Source organism: Grammomys surdaster, unplaced genomic scaffold (assembly GCF_004785775.1).
Source record: "Grammomys surdaster isolate TR1022 unplaced genomic scaffold, NIH_TR_1.0 125742, whole genome shotgun sequence".
Classification (NCBI taxonomy): Eukaryota; Metazoa; Chordata; class Mammalia; order Rodentia; family Muridae; genus Grammomys; species Grammomys surdaster.
This window is the reverse complement of record NW_021620574.1, coordinates 703554-721348: the sequence shown is the minus strand read 5'-3', so window position 1 is coordinate 721348 and position 17795 is coordinate 703554. Positions and strand designations below refer to the sequence as shown.

At 47.9% G+C, this 17795-nt stretch overlaps 1 protein-coding gene across 1 annotated transcript in view; it reads right to left on the bottom strand.

Annotated features, from left to right (window-relative positions):
• Positions 1–13685: 13685 nt before the first annotated feature.
• Racgap1 (Rac GTPase activating protein 1) overlaps positions 13686–17795 on the bottom strand; it is a 26132-nt gene continuing 22022 nt past the window's right edge. The window contains exons 13-17 of the mRNA XM_028788265.1: positions 17001–17106; positions 16720–16852; positions 16356–16479; positions 15390–15495; positions 13686–14725 (exon numbers count right to left, since the gene is read on the bottom strand). Coding sequence (XP_028644098.1) covers positions 14650–14725; positions 15390–15495; positions 16356–16479; positions 16720–16852; positions 17001–17106 — 545 coding nt within the window. The 3' untranslated portion in view covers positions 13686–14649. The remainder of the gene's footprint in view (positions 14726–15389; positions 15496–16355; positions 16480–16719; positions 16853–17000; positions 17107–17795) is intronic.

The following is a 17795-nucleotide window of genomic DNA, read 5'->3' as shown; positions in this document are numbered from 1 at the left end:
AAAAAAAAAAAAAAAGACAAGTGCTAAAGTCCTTTCCTGCATCTTCCAGTGGGCCAGGATGAGGGAGGATTGCTAGAGTCTTTCAAGGGCCAGTTGATGGACCAGACCACAACCTGTGACTACTGCAGTGGCCGGTGGCCATGGCCCAGCGTCTATGTTCTGCATTCTGTGATATCATTGGTACCAAGGATTATCCCTATCTCTCAAGCTGAGTCCCCATCATCCATCTTCACGATCTCAAAAAGTCCCAGGGTGTCTTGCTTCTTGTGCTCTTTTGTAAGCAGGGACAGCGGTGTGTGTGTGTGAGCCTGTGTGTGTGTGTCTGTGTGTGTGTCTGTGTGTCTCTGTGTGTATGTGTTTGTATGTGTGTCTCTGTGTGTGTATGTGTTTGTATGCGTGTATATGTGTGTATGTCTGTCTGTGTGCCTCTGTGTGTCTGTGTGTCTCTGTGTATGTCTGTATGTGTGTCTTCGTGTGTATGTGTGTCTCTGTGTGTATGTATGTGTGTCTCTTTGTGTGTATGTGTGTTTGTGTGTGTCTGTGTGTGTGTTTGTGTGTCTATGTGTATGTGTCTCTCTGTGTCTGTATGTTCATCTGCATACAACTGAGTGAACAGAACACATGATCCATTTGCTAAGGTCACTTGACTCCATCACATAGACCCCTAAGGTGTCCCTAGCTCCCCCGATTAGAAATTTCTAAAATAAAGCTCCATGGGGTCTCAGACAAGCTGCAGCCACAGAAGGAAGAGGCAGGGGCTACAGTGTTGTAGCGGGGAGCTCCTGCGGTAGGCTTTTAAGCCTCTTGACAAATTATCTCTGTGGCCCCAGAGCCAAGCACACCCTGGGTGCTCAATAAAAATCAGATGAATGAGTGACGGAGGCTGGGCGTCTGGGGAGGGAGAAGAGGCAGTAATTGATCAAGAAGAGGAAAATTCAGAACTTGAAGCTCCAAATGAGCCAAAGTGAGGGCAGCTGAGAAGCCTCTGTTTCCATGCAGGGCTGGGAAGAGGGCGGCAGCCAGGGCTTGTCTCTCCACCCACCGCTCTGGAGTGGCGTTGGCGATCCTGGAATTTAGGTGTGAGAGGCATGGAGGTCCTTGCGCTCACACACAGGCACTGGGAACCAGGAGTGTTAAACACACAGGTTTGCTCCTTCAAAGGGAGGGATGCAGCCATGTGATGGTGGCACAGCCTCTAATCCCAGCACTCGGGAGGCAGAGGCAGGTGAATCTCTGACTTAGAAGCCAGCCTGGTCTACAGAAGGAGTTCCAGGATAGCCAGGGCTACACAGAGAAACCCTGAATCAAACAAACAACAAACAACCAAACAAAAAATATGATGCATAACTAAAGTGGAAGTGGTTAATGGCCCGGTCGGTGACCTTTACAGTGGACGAGATCACACTGGCTCACCCCTAGATCCTTATCATAAACTTTTTAGAGTCCATCTTTACGGAACGTGTCACATGTACTCTACAAAGAATTCTGACGTGGTTACATCCTAAGCTTTACTGTGCACACAGGATTGGTTTATTATCATCAGGAAATTTTTCACAAATTGTGCTGTGCTTAGATATGGCTGCTACTCGTGGTCAGACTCCAAAGTCAGACCCAACATCAGCTACTTAGTCACATTTAACCAAACGCCTTCTTGCCTCTCACAGATGGTCACTCTGCTGGACATGGTGGTCACAGAGATCCCCCAAAGGGACCCCAAAGAACAAGGGAGTGGCTTGACGGAGAGCTGGGACCATTTTCACTGATAGCTCTTTAGCACTCTCTATAGGGAAGGACCAGAGGAGGGGTAGGCTTCCAGAGAAATGAGGAACTAGGAATCAGGTTAAAACTGAAGAGGTAGGACAGAACAAGAAAGCGAAGGTTAGCCTCTCCTTCCCTGGAGACTTTCCTAGGATGACAGGCCATCTGTTTGGACAAGGGGAGCGTTGGCCTTCGGCGCTCCCGATCTCAGGGGCTCCAGCTGGAGAAGTAGGCTTCACCACCACAGTCCCTGGGGCTGGTTGGGGACAAAGGGTCTGGGGAGGACAGAGACCCACCAGGCAGGCCCTCAGTGCAGCGCCTCCTGTCTCTCATTTGTCAGGGGAAGTTTTTAATTAATGGTGTGTAATCTGATCTGGTCCTTCTTCCTGCTGAGTACTGCTTTCAATCAGTGGGGCCATCTGCAGAGGCAATTCATAATTCTCTCGAGGGGGAGGGGGACTCAGGATGGGTGCCTTGGTGATTAATACAATTAGCCTTTTATGTTGGTGATTGTCTTAGCGGGAGCAGATGATACGAGCCCAGAGCCCAGGCAGTTACTTCCGATTGGCTGGCGGGAAGCCCCTTGCCACCCCACCCTCACCCTGCCCCCACTGCTGGTCTTTAACTTACAGTCCCGGGTATAAAGAGGACAGGCCTCATGGGAGGACCATACTGTGCAAGGTGGGAGAGGCCAGAGAGGTGCCAGACTCTGGGACACATTAGTCCCCGGGTCTAAGGAAAAATGGGGACCAAATCAGAGATTTACTTTCCAAGAAAATCACTTTGCCTTAAGGAATCCTTCTGCCAAGGCTGAAGAAAAAGATAGGGCTGGCGTGTAGCTCTGCCTGCTGAGTGCTTGCTTAGCCTAGCGTGCCCAAAGCCGTAGGTTTGACCTCCAGCACCACATAAATGTGGCGTGGTGACATGTATCTGTAATTCTAGCACTCAGGAAATGGGGACAGGAGGGTTAGAACATTTGCCTGAGACATAGTCTTACTCTATAGCCTGGTTGGCCTTGAACCTGAAGAGAAATGTCCTCCTGCCTCAGACTCCCAAGGGACTGTAGGCTCTCAGGCTTTCTGGGTCATGGACTCATTTACTCATCCGGAAAACTCAGCAGTGAAGAGACAGCCAGGATAGCTTTGTGACACCTGTTGTTACCACATTTGACACAGAGTGGGATTCCACAGCTCCTGTCACCACTGTGGGGGATGCCATTTCATCCAGGAGAGCACGGCTGCTTCCTGTGTGGTTCCCAGCAAAGCCAGGGCCATTACTAAAGAAGACACCATCGCCTCCTTTACATTCCCTGGGTTTAGCTAAACCATGGAGTGGTGTGTGTGTGTGTGTGTGTGTGTGTGTGTGTATGTGTGTGTATGCATGTGTGTGCATATGTATGTGCATGTGTGTGTTCCTGGAAGTGAACTCCAAAGGAAAGGTGACATGTCACACACAAGAAGAAACATAACTAACAGTGACCTTCTCAGAGCAGAGAAGCAGATCACTGGCGAGATGGTAGCCAGGAAAGCTGCCTTCGAGGAGCATCAGGCTGGGGGCAATAGGAGCTAAGTGAAAAGGAGGGTTCTGAAGATTGGAACTTCATATGAAAGAAAACAGGAATCAAACACGGTGGTGTGTACCTATGGTCCCAGTACTCCAGTGCCTGAGGCAGGAGGGTATTCATGAGCCCTAGGCCAGCCTGAACTCTTATAATCATGTCTCAACCACACACTCGCGTGCACACACACACATGCACACACACACACGCGCGCACACACACACATACATACATACACACATGAAAACACACATACACACGCACACGGGCACACACACTTGCACACACACATACATACACGCACACACACTCACACTTAATAAAAGAGCCATGGAGTGCCTCAGAGCTGGATGAGCTGCTCCTGGGGTGCTTGGTGGCCTGGAGGAACTGGAGATGGGAGGGGAGCTGGCCACACGGTGGATGCCATCAGCACAGTCCCCACATATGCCTGCCATATTGAACCCCAGGCCTGCATGTATACTGGCAAGGCCCAGGACAGACATCCAGACTCCAGGGGAGGGGAGCCTGTGAGAGCCCCATCAAGACCCCAGAGTCTAGCCTTCTGCACCCTACAGAATTCCCTGAGCTGGCTTGCAATCCTAGCTTCTCAGTCTGTGGTAGGCCTGAGCCAGTTTCCAGGATAGCCTAGAGCTGCTTGTAGCTACACCCAACCTCTCTGGGTCCTCATCAACTAGGGTTAAAGTTAGCTTGGGGGTGGCCTCGGAAGAAACCCAAGGCACTCAATCCTGGGCTTCTACACTGTGTCCTTGGGGTTGGGGTTGGTGTGTGTGTGTGTGATACTAATTCTTCTTCCTTCACAGACAGCCCCTTCCCCAGCTAATTCCTACTCCGTAAAATGACCTTGACCTTCTGGGTTCTTAACTTTGTGAGGTGCGAAGTTTGCAGAAGATTTGAAGAGTGATTTAGAGAGCCACTTCCAAGACACCACTTCCAGTCGGAGGTTCTGATAGAACACTCTCCCATCAGCCAAGGACAAGGCTGTTCATGGTAGCATACAACTGGCTCAGATGAGGACTGTCCCTCCTGTTGACAGCTAGAGGAAAACCACACCTAGAGCAGGACAGTATAACATCAGCCATATGCACACACACACACATCTAGAGGGGCACAGTCAGCACACATGAAATCCCAGCCACTCTGGAGTCGGACGCAGGAGAATCCCTTGAGCCTCACATGTCCTGAGTGGAGTCTAATCGCTTCCATTGTCCTACCTTACGGCCTGACTATATTTTCAGTGGGTTTACAAAGAGACCTTCCAGGTTTCAGAAACTTGCCTTGGGCTCCAGCAGTGAAGTCCAGCCTCTTCCTGCTAACTGTTAGTTGTATTTCTTCGCCCAGGAATGCTGCTCCTTGCTTCACTTCCTGTTGATTGCTACAGTCACAGTAACTTCTGGGGACCTTTTCCATTCGGGAATGTAATCTTTTGTTCAAAATATGTAGACGTTTCTTCTTTGTCTTCTCATTGCCCTGGTAGTGGTTTTTTTTGTTTGTTTGTTTAAATTTATTTTTATGTATTTGAGTACACTGGAGCTGTCTTCAGACAGACCAGAAGAGGGCATCAGATCTCATTACAGACTGTTGTGAGCCACCATGTGGTTGCTGGGAGTTGAACTCAGGACCTCTGGAAGAGCAGTCAGTGCTCTTAACCACTGAACCATCTCTCTAGCCCCTGGTAGTGGTTTTTATAAAATAAAATACATTAAACTGCACAGAGTTGGATGGTTAATGAGTAAAGCACCAATGATAACAGACAGACACACACACAGACAGACAGACAGACAGAACCAATATCAGATCCTGGTTTGAAGAATAGCATAGAGCAATATCTTTGCCATTTTTAACAAAGTCATAGAGCAATATCCCTGCCATCTTAAACAAAGTCAAATGATGACATGTTGATCAGGGTGCTTGCTAGTGACCTTGAACCCCTGCTGGGAGACTCCACTGGGTGAGGAGGAAGGATTACCTATAGCACTGCCCCGATCCACTGTCCTCCATGGCTCAGAGCAACACTGGGGAGTGCAGGGGAAGAGAAAAACCAAGCTTGATAGATTTTTTTTTTTTTTAACCTACAACTTAGGGCCAGCTGCAGCGGTGTCAGAGGGAAAGGCAGGGAGGAAGTTAAGAGCTAATCAAGACAAAGCTTCTGCCAGCTGTGGCCACTCTGGGCCGCCATGGCAGGGGGTCAGCATAGCCAAGATCTGCAATCATGTCTCAGGGAGAGAGCCTCACAGGACGGAGTCACATTCAGCAGGGCTGCGGAGGCCAGGCACTGTCAGTGAGGGGGTTACAGGAGTCTGATGATGGTAATTAATAGACTGCAGTTAGTGGGCAGAAAAAAAGAGAGAAATAAAAAATGGTATTTCAGAGCTCTGATTAGGACCGATGAAAAAGTAAAGACTCTAAGGGAGAAGACCAGAGATGGACAGACCAGTCTCCTAACTCTAGACATGAAACAGGGCCCAGGCAGGTCAGAGCCCAGCCCAAGATGGAGATCTGTGACGTCAGAGACGAGAGGCATGTGCTGAATGTTCTCCACCTGGAGACAGCGGCCAGGGCCCTCACCAGCTGACTTCTTTTCTCCCTGGATTCCAGCCTTATGTCACCACTGTGGAGACTGTCAGCTCCCGGCTCTCCATCCCCGACTCCCACCCACTCCACCCCAATTCTGCCCTGGCACTGAACGCCTTTTTGCTAGATTATGTGAGCACCTGTCACAGAAGGTCTTTTAAAACGAAATGGTATTTTTAGTCTACTAATTCCGGGACACGTTCCCCCGACTCTAGTGTCTGTCCCGTGCTAGAGGATTCATTTTCTTCCCATCAGTTTTCCAAGTCACAGCTTTTCCTCTCCCTCTCTTGGTCTCGTCTTGTGGCAGCATGTAGCCCAGGCAGGTCTCAAACTTAAAATAATCCTCCCACCTCGGCCTCTTCTATGGAGCCATCCAGATGTATGCCAGTGGGAGAGTCCTTCCTTGTGTATTCTGGACTTGACAAGCGAACTGGACAAAGATCGTGAGAACACTCCCAACAGCCTGTTCAAATACAATGCCTTGCCACCTATAGACGGTTCTGTGTCCATGCCTGACCTTCATTACTGATCTCAGTTCGACAGTGTTTCTCCCCTTCTTGAGATTCTTTGCTCTGGGGATAATGACTGGGAAACATCTTGATCCTGTATTAAAAGCTCCCTGTCTGCTCCTCTGTGATAGGATATTTTGTAGATTCTTGGTGGCTCTGCTTTCCCTGGAGCAGCTATGCTCAAACAAGGGATGCCCTGGGATTTTGCTTGTTAGTTGGTACCAGGGACTGAACCCCTGGATTGAATCCCCAGTCTCCGCCCTAAGCATGCATTCACTGTGTCTTAGTTACTGCTTATTAGTAACTTAATTATTGCTTATTAGTAACTTAGTTATTGCTGTGAAGAGACCACCAGCCAATACCCAAACAACTCACAGAGGAGAGCATTTAATTTGTGGGTTTACAGTCTCAGGGGGTTGGTGTCTGACTACCACGGTAAGAAGCATGGCAACAGGCAGGCAGCTGCTGTACTACAGTGGAAGCTGTGTGCTGACAAGAGGATTCAAGAGCTAGAGAGCTTGACAGGCTTCTGAAGCCCACTCCCAGTGACACACCCCCTTCAGCAAGGCCACACCTCTAAATCTTCCCAAACAGTTCCACCCAACTGGGGATCAAGCATTCAAACATACAACCAGACGTGGGCCATTCTGTTTTGAACCACCACATGCCAGAACTGTTTTAACATGTCTTTGATCATGGTAAGGTGGCGGGTTAGTTACCAACCGACAGAACAGCTTACACTTCCAACCAAAATAACATGGAATGTAGGAATATATGCCACTATCTTATGAGCCAACCAGAAAAAACAAAGGGTACATCGTAAAACTCCATTGATTATGAGGTGTCCCCAGTCTCCTAGGTATTAGCCAGGCATTTTAAAAGCACATCTTATAATCAATGAAATGAGCGTTTCCCCTTCAAATCTTGGGTCTTTAAATTGGGGCTTAAATCAGGAAAGCCTCATGTTGTCCTCTCAGAGGGATGGCAATCACCTCCCTATTGTCTCACACTGCCCGTCTGTTGCAACGCCGGCTTTTAGGTTATACAGACTATGCCTCGGAACCTTTTTCACAAAGGCAAGACAATACACAAGTCATGCCAGTCTGGGAGCTGTATTCTTTTTCATAGCAGAATATTTCCATCTTATTGTCTGTAAACTTTTCTTCGGTGAGCACAAAGCCAGGACACCCAAAGAGAAAGGGGGAACACCGTAAACAGACAAGAAGAAGGGGGAGCACCCTCCACACTTGGAACTCCAAGCAGACAGCTACACTGTTGCCACTGTGGTGGACAGAGCATGACTCTTGGGGTGGGATAGCCTAGTAGACAACAAAAGAATGGAGTCCTCCACTGCAGGGAAAAGCCCAAGCCTTGCAGAAAATGAGCTGATATGCAGCAGCAGAGAGAACCAGAGACGCTCCACCGTGTCCTCCCCATCCTCCATTCCACTGATGGCCCAGGCAGCAGAGCTGACACCTACTCAGGGTTGGGTTGGATCAAGTTCAACGGGGGCCAACGAGCCTCGCACCCTCCTAACTCCTGTCTAGCCCTGAAGGCAGCTGTGCAGAGGAGAGGGAAGGGAGATCGTGCTCTCTAGGTCCAGGGAGAAGCTTGAGGACAGAGGAGCAAGGTTTGAGGGAGATGGGAAAGCAGTCCCTGCCCCCCCCCCATTTATATGGTGACAGGCATTGGGGAGGGGGTTGGAGAGCCATCTCCTGGTCCTTCGGCACCTCAGCCCAGGATATGCTGCTCTCCTGTGGTTGAAGAGCCATCAGTCGGGTACTCTTTCTCAAGGCACCCAGTGTGTTCTCATGAACATAGTAGCTCCCCGTCTAAAGTGTCAAGAGGGTGTCGGACTCTTCCACACTCAACTCCTATGGTTTGGGTGTGTGCCTGCAACTTGGGCCTTCTTGCACATCCAACCGAGCACGTCGGCTTATGCACTGGAGCCACTCTGTCCCTGTCACACGCCTGTCAAATTTCCATCTGGCCCGTGCTGGAGCACACTGGAGCTCTCTGGAGCCAGCATGCTGCCTGAAGCATAGGAGACGATGTCTGTCCGGCAGGGCCTGTGCCAGCTCCACCATCTCGGCTGCCCCTGCCAAGCTCTGCGTGACCTCCCTCATCTTCTCTCTTCACTCTTTGGCATCATGCTGGGGCCTCCTCCACCCTTGGAGAAGCTTTTCTAGTCTTTACCTTCACGTAACCGTTTGTGCCTGTGCCAGAGAGTTTTCCCAGGAACTGGGGTGTGGGGCAGGTAAGGGGACAACTGCTGCAGGCCAGAGAGCTTGGGCATCTAAGTCTCCTTCATGGCACTGCTCAGCTCTGGCTCTCCCAGGACCACAATTTTGAGACAATAATAGCCTAGCACTCTGACACCATTATCCAGCCACTTCCCACCGCACCAGGTTATCTTTCCCGGAGGCTCCGAGCAGCATCATGAGAAGATGCAGAGATTAGTCATTTCCTTTAACCCAGCTAAGACGGCTCCCTTAAGCCACCGACCGCGGGAGGTTCCCCGTTAAAGCAAAGCAGCTGGAAAGGGCTTAGCCCTTTAATGCCGGCAGCTGTATCTCCAATGTGGCTGCTCTGCTGAGGGGCTGGATGATATCCAGAAGCATCCGGCGTTTAGCCCTAGTCAGTGCACATTAGCCCAGGAGGGGAAAGCAGCCAGCTCCCTGGGAGGAAAGGCAGTGCTTTGTTCAAGCACCCCCACCCCTAAGCTTTGCTTTCCAAAGGAAAAACCTCCTAGCCTCTTTGTATCACTCTACTACTGCATACTGGATGGAGTGTATCATCTCACAGGCAGTGTCCTCTGTGACAGGAACAACTCACCTAAGGACAAGGCCACTTGTTAGTTTTGACAACAGAAAGACTTTGGACCATTAACCACACTGACTCCTTGGGCTAGAGTCATTTCCCCCTCTCTAAGGTCTAAGGAATTCCTCTGATCCCAGGCATGCAGACATGTGGACATAACTTTGTGGAGAGCACCGGGCCCCCGGGTTGATGAGGGGGAACGCTGAAAAGCCCTCAGAAAGCCCTGGCACAGCTCAGGCTGCTGAAGAGATCACTCGAAGACTTCTTACTCAAAGCCAGATGGTAAACATGAGTCGGACTGAGAGCTAATGCCACTCAGAGGGAAAGCCAAAGAGCTAATCCCTTGACACGTTCCTCAAAGCTGGCTGATAGCTTGGCTCAGACTTGTCTGTCTTTGGCTTTGAGTTTCGTGGCACAGACGCCACGCACGGGTGGCCACACAGAGGAACAACCTCCCGTGCTCATACCTGTTCATTCTCCTCCTTCCATACAGAAAACTTCCTAGGACCACCAAGTCCTCTGTTCTGTTGAGGAATACCTCACCCAGCAGGAAGCCTGTCCCTAGTCCCCTGCCAGCAGTGTGGCCGCCCCCATTCTTTCTGCATCACATCTTAGAATGCTGAACTGTATTTGAAGTTATCAGTGGAGTCTTCATTTAGAACGCTGGGCATGAGCCAGGCAGTGGTGGCGCACGCCTTTAATCCCAGCACTTGGGAGGCAGAGGCAGGCGGATTTCTGAGTTCGAGGCCAGCCTGGTCTACAGAGTGAGTTCCAGGACAGCCAAGGCTGCACAGAGAAACCCTGTCTTGAAAAACCAAAAAAAAAAAACAAGGAAGGAAGGAAGGAAGGAAAGAAGGATTCTGCTATTGAGAAGTCTGCAATAGCATCCACCATTGCTGACTAAGAGTTGGAATTCCCAAGTTCTAATCCCAGGTAAACCATAGTTTGTGGATATCTGGGCCAAATCGGCTCACTGAGTTTGCCAACTGGGACACACTCACCCATCCTTCATGGTGAGGTCAAGTATAACACTTGAATGGGTTAAATCACTGTATAAGTATCCCAGAGGCTTGGAGAGGTGGCTCAGCAGTTAAGAGCACTGGCTGCTGGTACAGAGGACAAGAGTTCCATTCCCAGCAACCACCCAGTGACTAACAAGCACCAAGCACCTGCAATTGCAGTTGCAGGGGATCCGACATCCTCTTGGCCTCCGTGGACACTGCAAGCATTTAATACATGCACATCCACAAAGGTAAAACACTCGAGATACATTAAGTAAATAGGGCTGGAGAGATGGCTCAGTGGTTAAGAGCACTGACTGCTCTTCCAGAGGTCCTGAGTTCAATTCCCAGCACCCACATGGTGGCTCACAACCATCTCTAATGGGATCTGATGCCCTCTTCTGGTGTGTCTGAAGAGAGCGACAGTGTACTCATATACATAAAATAAATAAATCTTTAAAAAACAAACAAAAAACATGAAGTAAATAAATCTAAAGAAGCATTTTTTAAGTCCTGGAGATTTTTAATAGAGAATGTGTCCTTAATTTCAGTGATGAGCAGGACTGACAAGTGCTTCATCAGAAGCCTCCATATTTATTTATGTCTGAGCCAGCCACAGAGACGCTGGCCAGTTGTGTGGGGTACAGCAGTATACGATAAAAACAAGATGAGGGCTAGGGATTTGGTTGGACGGGTAGAGTGGCTGCCTAGCACGCATGCACACGAAACCCTGGGTTTGCTCCCTACCGCCATACACTGCTGTGGTGGCACATAGCTGTAACCCCAGGATTCTAGACGGGGAAGCAGAACAATTAGAAGTTCAAGGTCATGCTCAGCTACTTTGTAAGTTTTGAAACTAGCATGGGTTGTATGAGACCCTCACCCACAAGCAGAAATAAACCAAACCCAAACAAACCAACCACCCTCCACACACTTCCAAGTATCAGTCCTCAAAGGTGGCCTTCTTTCCCATCCTACATGATGACTGAGGACAAAACTCTCACCCACTACAAGGTTATTCCTGGTGACATTGGCCTCCTTCCACCCGACTTCATCAAAAGCAAACATCAACAAATATAGTTCTGAGAATTATGGTCTAATGAATTACATAAGCCAGGGCGCTCCTGGCCTGGTGCCTCTGCTCATTTACAAAATACACTAGCTACAGGAAGCATATTTTAAAAAATTACCAAGTTCTTAGGTTAAGTCGTCATTCTCCAAACCTTGTGTACACTAAAACACAATGCCAATGGGCCCGGCTCTACAGGTTTACATGTTCTCTGCGCCCTAATGATGGCTGAATCTGAGTCATCACCCAGACCGTGTTAAGTAAGGTACACTGGCTAAGATCCCACTGTGTGAGTTGAGCTGACTTAAGACACTGAACCACATGGTCATACTCAAAGCTAGACTTCTACATCAGCTCTTTCTCATTCGTGTTAAAAGCCCTAGGAAAAAAATAGAACAGCACATCCCCAGATGTGCATGGTATGTGTAGAATAATGTATGTGGCTATGTGCGAATGCATGGGTACCAGAGCCCAAGATAGGCACACTGTATGTGTAAAATAATGTATGTGGCTATGCGCGAATGCATGGGTTCCACAGCCCACACCGGTCACACTGTATGTGTAGAATGACGCCAGAGCCTGTGTGCACATACACATGAATATAACTGCTGTTTCCATTTGTGGTTTCACTCTGTGCAGTTTCAATTCCCCAGTCAACTGTGACCCAACAATACCAACTGGAAAATCCCACGAGTAAACAACTGCTAAATTTTAAGCCACCCGCAAGCCTGGCTACAAAATTCATCTTCCCGAACAAGGAGAAATGGTTAAATACCCACCGATAAACACAAATCGTTGCTGTTGTATCAACCCAGCTAATGCTTGTCCAGTTAAGTAAATGCCACTGGGGAGTTGTGCGTGAACTGACATTTAAGGTGTACAGATTCTCATTATTAGCCTTGGAATGGTGGTTCCTGTCTACAATCCCAGAACTTGCAATGCTTAGGCAACAGGACAGCCCAGAGGGCAGCCTAGACTATATACCAAGTTCCAGGGATATATTGAAGTACTGCGCCCAAAATAAATAAAAATAAAAATTCTCATTTCGTTTTTGCATCCGAGATAAAGAACATCAAAAGTGAAATAATTCGGACTGGAGAGATGGCTCAGTGGTTAAGAGCACTGACTGCTCTTCCAGAGGTCCTGAGTTCAATTCCCAGCAACCACATGGTGGCTCACAACCATCTGTAATGAGATCTGATGCCCTCTTCTGGTGTGTCTGAAGACAGCTACGGTGTATTCAGAAATAATAAATAAATAAATCTTTAAAAAAAAAAAAAAAGTGAAATAATTCTAGACCAGCCAGGGCCAGAGAGAGACGTGGTCTAAAAAAACAAGAGAGATGAAGAGGCAGCTTGATACGGGTCCAGCCACTTCAAAACAGTGGATCCCTTTCATTAAAAAGGCCCTTGGTAGCTGAGCTGTTATACATGAGGGACTGCTGAAGCGGAAAGCAGGGACATTCCCTTTGCTAACCTCAAAATCATCCCCATAGCTAAGGACTCTTGGCTTAGCTCAAAACCTGAGCAACCGGCTGCCAGCAAGTGACACGCGGGGCTGTTTCCTTTTTCATTAACGGGCCATCAATTCCTGCATAGGGTAGTCTTGCCTTCACTAACGTTACACAACTCATTTACTTCCTCCCCATTAGTGACTTCAAGTGTACCTTGGAGAGACGCTACAGAACGGCAGACGTGGAGCCAGGCCAATGTGAAGCTTGCAAAGACACAAGAAAAGAGGTAACATCTAGGACAGAGTTAGAAAAAAAGCCTAGCAGGCATGTGTGTGTGTGTGGGGGGGGAATGGGGGGGGGGGGAGTCTGGGAGATGGGACCCGTCTTCTGTCAATTTGCTGAGGCAGATGGGCCCTGCTGTGAGAGCTGCCCCCTCCTGGGAAAAAAGCCAGTGGGTTGCCTCCTCTCTCCACTGTCACATATTAAGCCTGCAACTGTTTGCGTTCAATCTTAGATCCATTCTGCTCACCAGCTTCTGAGCTGCCAGTGCAGGTGCCCTCAGTTAATCATCCAGCTCACTCCAGAGTCACTTCCAGCAGTGAGGGATGGGCCAGGCAGGCAGCCAGCCGCAATTTTTTTTCTTTAAATCTGCACCATTCTGATCCCTAAAGACTAGTTTAAAAAGCTGTGTTTTTTATTTTTTGTTTGTTTTTTGTTTTTTGTTTTTTTTCCTAAAATGCTTTCTTCAAACAAGAAGATAAAAAATGTAGGACTTCAGTTTAGAAAAGCAGACTGAATGAAAAGGAGAATAAAGTTCTCCAGGTTTACTTCAGGTTCAGCTGGGAGGTGCAAACAACAGACACAAAACCCTGCATGGGAAGAGTCCTTCAGAAAGGGTGCTAAAGGACAAGAAAACCAACATCACTTTCATTCTGAAAAAGCTATTTATTTTTTCCACATGATATTCCAAATACATGTTACAGATAAGGGTTAGTATGAATCAGAAAACATTCCAGGGAAGAAAGCCATTTTGAACACTGGAAAATGCTAACCACAAAAGCCAATGTTCACATATGTATGTCTATTTCACGGAAAAGTTCACCATCCAAAGTGCAAAGACAGATGCAACTAACTTTCTTCTCGCTATATGAAAATAGACAGTCTTCTCAACTGCTAGCTGACTTTTTAAATAGGCTCCACTGGACAAAAAACAAGGGGGTCAGTCGTCAGAATGAATTCAGCTTTAGATCAATCTGGCTTTGACCTCAATCAACTGCAAAGTCCAGGCAGAGGCCAGCTAGAGACAGCCCGGTGTGGGATCATAGCCTGTGGCACTTTTTACAACTCAGCTTAACCCAAATGGAAGTGAAGCATTCTCAGATCCGTGCCTCAGCCTATCCCACTGCTGAGGGCTCCAAGCCTCCTGTCAGTCCCTGAAGGAAGAGGACTGGGTTCTGAGAAGGGACTATCCTATGGCCTCTGTGCAGCTCTGTATCCTGTCCTGAAGCCTCTTATCCTGAGATAGCTCAGGTGTACCTAGGAGGTACAGTTTCTGTCATTGTCTAAGCGATACCACAGGAAAGTCATTTCATGAGCAGTATTTGGCTTTAAGCCAAAGGGAACCCCCAACCCCCCACAAGAAGAGCCACAACCAATCCCCACTTCCCCTCTGCCCTGGGAAAAAAATCTATTTTAAAGCTCCCAACAACTAGTACAAGGTGCTAAGTCTCCAGTGAGAGGGAGCTACATAACAATCAAATTCTATGCACATTAAACTTTATTAAAGCCTGGAAAACACTAAAAAGCAGTAGTTACACAGGAGAGAGAGAGGCTGGAGAGCCGACGGGCGTGTCTCCCGCAGGGGGCAGACTGAGGCGGCAGGAACAGCTCTACTTGAGGTACGGAGCAGGGAAGAACTTGCCCTGTTGACCTAAGTTGGTGGCAGACTTGCTCTTGTTCCCAAATCTAAAAATAAATTAGAGAGGATGAATCAGAAAAGTGTTCTACAGGCTGGTGAGAAGGAAGAAAGGCCATTACTGTACACACCTGACTACTTGAGATCCATCCCTAGAGCCCATATAAAGGTGGACAGAAAGAACTGCCTGCAAAAAGCTCTTCTCCAAGTGGGTGCCCTGGTGCACATACCTATTATATATGCATATGACTTCTTTAAAAAACATATTCTATAAAAATACAGAGTAAACAATTATAATGTTACCTGATATAAAGAACTAAACATGGGAACTGTCTAGGGAGCTATTCTATAAAGTGTTACTGACCTAGCAGGCCGGGTCACCACAGAGACCTCCTGACCTAGCAGGCCGGGTCACAGGGTCACCACAGAGACCTTCATCTGATATAGTTCCCACTTCTACTTCAGTTGCTTTCATTTACTTTTTTAGATAAGGCCCTGGCTGGTCTGGAACTCATAGTGATTCTCCTGTCTTAGTCTCCCAAATGCTAGAACTGTTTGGACTGCAGGCATATACATTAGAGTCAATTCCTAAGAACTAGGTAGGAGAGAGTTGATTTCTCTCCTGACCTTAGCAAGCTGCTGCGACTCATGCATGAGCACACAGGCATGCATGTGCTCGCACACACCCACACACACTCCTGCAGTTTTGCATACCTGGGTGTGCTCTTGGAGAGGTTGTACAATCTCTGTGACAGAGAACTTGATAAAGGAGTCTTGACAAGCTGGAATTCAGGAGTGGTCACGGGCCCCAATAAGCTCACTTCAAATAAAATTGAGACATATCTTTAAGTGAATGGGGGGGGGGAATAGTTTATGCTGACTAGTCTCTGATTTGAACATAGACAGTCTTTCTTAGCTGATTAGCCTCGGAAGGTCAGACACGCAGCCGTTCACAGGTCATTTTCCCCTTGTTTTGTAACTTGCTCCTAAATCTTCTGAACTATCCAAGCAGCTACTCAATACACAGCTGACATTCACTTCCCAATTCAGACAATTCCTATTCTCCATACTTGACACATCTAACATCTGAACACTTGACTTTTACATATACTACAAAAAACAAGACACTTTTCTTCAAAAGACGCTTTTAATTATTATGTCTATGTGGTGGGAATGAAACCATTAGACAGAAGCCTCGTGGGCAAAGGTCCAATCCCTGGGACCCACATTGTGGGAGGAGAAAACCAGTTCCCTCAAGTTGTCCTCTGGCCTCCACAAATGCACATGGCATATTCACCCACACATAAATAAATAAAATGTAGTAACAATTTTCTAAAATGAAACCAATCAATAAAACATGCTAACAAACCTAAACCAGGACTTAACCTGGGAATGGCATCATGCTGGACAGAACTACGTGTAACTGTGAAAAAGTGACGGACTTTTCAAGTTGGTGGGGGCTGATTAGGAGTTGAGAGGGGACCTCACGTAACCCAGAATGGCGCTGGCCTTGTGTGTAGCTAGGATGACCTTCAACCCTTTGCCTCTGGCCTTCACTTCACAGGCGTCAGGGTTACAGGTGCTCAGTACACACCCAGCCCAGAAATTCCAAACAGCTGGAAGCTCAGGGAAATGGGCAGCCCAGCTCCTGCAGAAGAAGCAAACTCGGGCAGAGCTGACCTTTGACATCTGGAGTCCGTGGTGTTGAGTTTCCATTGCCTCGCTGGTTGTCAATGTTCTCTTGGTCCACCATCATGAACTGATTCCAGTACTCCAGGGGCAGAGAGAGCAGGCGCTCCACCACCTAGAGGGCACAGAGTCAACCTTACTGCAGGGATCCATTGTTGGTGTTTCTCAGTCTTACTCTGCAGCCCAGGCTTGCCTAGAAATTGAAATGTAGACCAGGCTGGGATGATCCTCCTGGCAGAGCCGGCCGGCCACTGCACATGCTCACCATACAAGGCTTATTTCTGTTATTATGCTATGTCAGTGCACTGCAGAGCTCAGACCTTCAGTATCTGTGTGTGTACACATGAACCCCTACCTTGAGCTGACGTTTGATGTCCTGGAACATTGTCACTGGATCTGGATTGGGCACAGTATGAGCAACTATTGTAGGGCCAAAGACTTTAGCTAGGTTGGCAATATCCATCTTAGTGTTCGGACTCTGAGCCACTCTAAATAAAAGATTATATTAAGAAACATATTATTCCTCTTAAATATACACACCAAAATATACATTCTATAAGAAAACAATTGACTCTCCACATTCTCTCTTCCTTGGAAGATTCCCTCGCTCACAGAGTAAGTCTCTGCTGTACTAACCTCTGTAGGTGGATCATGAGGAAGGCGAGAGTGTCCCTGTTGGCCTGGGGCAGCTCACTGACAGTCTGGTACATGGCAGCTGTGCTGTTGTCTTCATCTGTTATCTCTGTGACAACGAGAAAGGACTAAAGGTCCAGACTCTTCCCCTGGACAGCGGCTTCAAAGTCATCGACCACAAAGGCCCACCTATACACCGAGCTTCTGAAACTTCTGAGGTTCATGACAGCACCAGACTCTACTTTCATTAACAGGCAGGACACTGGCCAACAGTTCAATGAGAAGTCAGAACTTCCTAAAGCTCACCTCTGCAGTAGAGACAGCAGCTGACAACCCACTGTTGGGAAGATACACAACCGCAGTGATAAACCACCAACAATCATATGACATTTAAGGGCCTACTATGTACCATGTGCTATTTTAAGTGTGAGGATAACACAAACAAAAAAAGGCCTTGTTTCATGGAATAAATAATCTATTGAAAGAGCTGGTAGAGAAAGCAAAAACAAAACACACATCAGGCAGTGTCCATGAAATAAAGAAACTGCGTACACGGAAGCACAGGACCTGCGGCTTCTCACAAGGTAGTCAGAAAGGTGGGTCAGGGTTAGTCTTTAAAACAGTCCCAGGTACCAAAAAAAAAAAAAAAAAAAAAGCCGGGCGGTGGTGGCGCACGCCTTTAATCCCAGCACTTGGGAGGCAGAGGCAGGTGGATCTCTGAGTTCGAGAGTTCGAGGCCAGCCTGGTCTACAGAGTGAGTTCCAGGACAGCCAGGGCTACACAGAGAAACCCTGTCTC